The sequence below is a fragment of the Bactrocera latifrons genome, unplaced genomic scaffold, assembly GCF_001853355.1.
Source record: "Bactrocera latifrons isolate USDA-ARS-PBARC rearing strain unplaced genomic scaffold, ASM185335v1 scaffold_323, whole genome shotgun sequence".
Classification (NCBI taxonomy): Eukaryota; Metazoa; Arthropoda; class Insecta; order Diptera; family Tephritidae; genus Bactrocera; species Bactrocera latifrons.
In genome coordinates this window covers 25,212-28,031 of record NW_017536886.1, presented here as the reverse complement: position 1 = coordinate 28,031, position 2,820 = coordinate 25,212, and the positions used below count along the sequence as shown (strand labels likewise).

General features: G+C 33.8%; 1 protein-coding gene across 1 annotated transcript; it reads right to left on the bottom strand.

Annotated features, from left to right (window-relative positions):
- Positions 1-57: 57 nt before the first annotated feature.
- On the bottom strand, positions 58-1,052 carry LOC108971102. The gene is made up of 3 exons (XM_018936935.1): positions 688-1,052; positions 502-632; positions 58-399 (listed from the first exon to the last, which is right to left on the bottom strand). The coding sequence occupies exons 1-3, from the start codon at positions 900-902 to the stop codon at positions 110-112; spliced, it is 636 nt and encodes a 211-aa protein (XP_018792480.1). The 5' UTR covers positions 903-1,052; the 3' UTR covers positions 58-109.
- Between the last annotated feature and the right edge of the window lie 1,768 nt (positions 1,053-2,820).

The window sequence follows — 2,820 nt, the reverse complement described above, 5'->3', positions numbered from 1 at the left end:
TTACATATATATTTTCATTTTGTTTAACATATGTATTTAAATTCATTTTCCATTCAACATTTGTCTTATACAAGTATCTTAAACTAAAACTAAAAAAAAATGTTTAAATCTAATTTTGGCGACGAAGGAAGTCGATGAAAGCGTCCTTCACTTCTTTTGAATCGTTAATGTATTCTTGTAGGAGAGAAAGGCACTTTTCATCGGCTTCCTTCATCGCCTCAGTCGCCTTTAATAAGTCGTTCTTAATTTTATCCGTTATTGTTTTTGATTTTTTCTTTTTGGCAGAATCGATTGACGATGGCCGAGCGCAACCATGCGACGTAGAAGGTCCATCGTTTGGGCTTGGGAGCGGCGACTCTCCATCTACATCGTCCTCAATGTAAATTGGATCCATGTTAACTGAAAATAGAAGAAACAAATAAAAGTGTAAAGAAACATTCCACAAACGTATTTTATTTTATTTTGAATATTGGAACCTACTCCAATGCGCTTAAAACTTACCATCAATACTATCCTCCACAAGTTCGGCGGAACAAAAACTTTTAAAACCGCCTAGCGCTTGGTGGACCGCCTCATAATATTTCCACCGACTAGGGCAGCCACCCGATGGGCCAATTTTCTGTTTTTCTTGTCTAAAAATAAAAAAATATTTAATGTTATATGTTTACCTCATAATTTATTACTTACCTGTATTTTTTTGTAAAATTGTGCAATTTGATTTTTATTTCTGTGGACGTATATTCGTGTCCAGCCAAAAGCATTGTAGCAGACATTTCCTCATATATATGATTATTTTTTCGCGTTGATCGCAGCTCTCGCATTTTTAGTTGCCATACCTCTATTATGTCGGCCTCGGCAGTCTCACTCCACATCACTCTTTTCTKTTTTTGAGTTTTTTCCATATTTTATTTCCTTTTTTGTAARCAACGTCGATTTTTGGTTTTATCTTTTTTATATACTTTGTCTGTTAGTTTTAAATTCTGACAGTTTATAGTGTCAAAATCAGCTGCGATTAAACAAATTTGACTAACAGATGACGCAAAATCAGAGTGGCACAGACAGATTTAGCGTGGATCAGTTTCAAATCATTCTGATGAAGTGATTTTGAGCTGTCATTTTTGTATGGCGAAATCTTGATAAATTTTTGAGATTAGTGGGATAATCCGTTCAACAGCCGAAATCGTGTGATTAAGTGTCGGTCTGAACATAGTATAAGGTTCGATTATTATACAAAGCTAATGCCCTTTTCACAAAATGCTGATGACTTCAGTAAATATGATTTTTTTTTTGTTTTCAGAAACAAATAGTGGTATTAGTTCTGCTTTGAATCGAGTAATATATCCCATAACGTGCAACAAAATACTAATGGTAGACAGATTCGAAATAAAGTTACCATGTTAAAATTTGTATTGACTCTAATTAATCAACTGACATTTGGAATAAATTTACAACGAAATTTCATGAATGTATTGTCAAACACATGATCCACGGTTCATGCAGTGTTTTATATCAAAGCTCTGTATGTATGTAATATTGAAAATGACTAAAAAAATTTCTGCAATCAACGAAAGAATCGGTTAATGGATATCCGTTGTAAAGATGTCTCACACAATAATCCGTTTTGATATTCATTTGCCACAGAGATAAAATATTTTATTTTGCGAAGGCCAGGAACGTGAAGCAGTAGAAAATCCTCAGCTTATCAGGCTATTAGCTTCCTCTTTATTGAATCAAAGTGGTCCATCTGCAAATAAATATACGCATAAAGAAATTGCTTTGCATTATGTTTGGAATAGTGGTAGAAAATCTTGGCGAAAAAGGCAACGAGGCGGAGATACAATTATTACTCGGATATATGGGGTGTTCCATTTAAGATTGCTTGTGTTGCATGTAAATGCACCCAAATCATATGTAGAAGGTCGCACATACAACTTGTTTATAGCACATTTATCGATGCAGGTTATGCTTAATTATTTGTGCCATGAATATTCCAGTAAACGCATTAGCAGTTTGGGTTTAATTTAGAGAAAATTTCGTTAGCGATGGTTGAAGAGTAGATATTTCTATCAATATAGCATTATTGGAAACCGAGGGGATGTTTTTTAAAAAAATAATGTCACATGAGGTCACAATAGACCTTAGGTCGCGGTGCAAACCTCATTTAATATATATYTACATGTCGGTTTGCCTACACCTATAATAATACCAGAAATTGCTGATCTCAATATTGTTGATTTCCCTTTTTGACCACAAATCTGATAGAAAATACAATGCCGAATATATAAAATAGTACTTATGCCACATTTCTTAATTCGGTGGCATTATTCATTACTGATGAAATTTCGATGTGTAGTAGATAAGTGATGAAATTGAAAGATGATGATGTTGAAAGACTTATGCGATTCAGAAAAAAATAATTTTTTTTTTTGCTAGAAAAACTGTATTATTATGTGGTGAATTTGGACAAATATTGTCCCTTGCTCGTCATGTATCACGATCGGTAATTATTTAAAATTGTATTGAAAGTTGGATAGAATTCCCGGTTTTAATCATATAACCTTAGCTCAAAATAATACCCAACGATTACCCTCCTCCCGCCCAACCGATGCGCGGGGCGGAATCCGCCAACGAGCGACATTAGCCGAGTCATAAAAGGCAAGAGCGTTCTAAGCGTTGCGATCTTAAGCTGCTCAGCTAAAGAAACAAAAATTTCAACAGCCAAAATTAAGAATTCGATTAAAGTTTATAATTTTTAAATGTTACTTGTTAAGAGTAGATAAAATATATTTTTTTTAATGGTAAAGAGAGAATCTGTTAGAT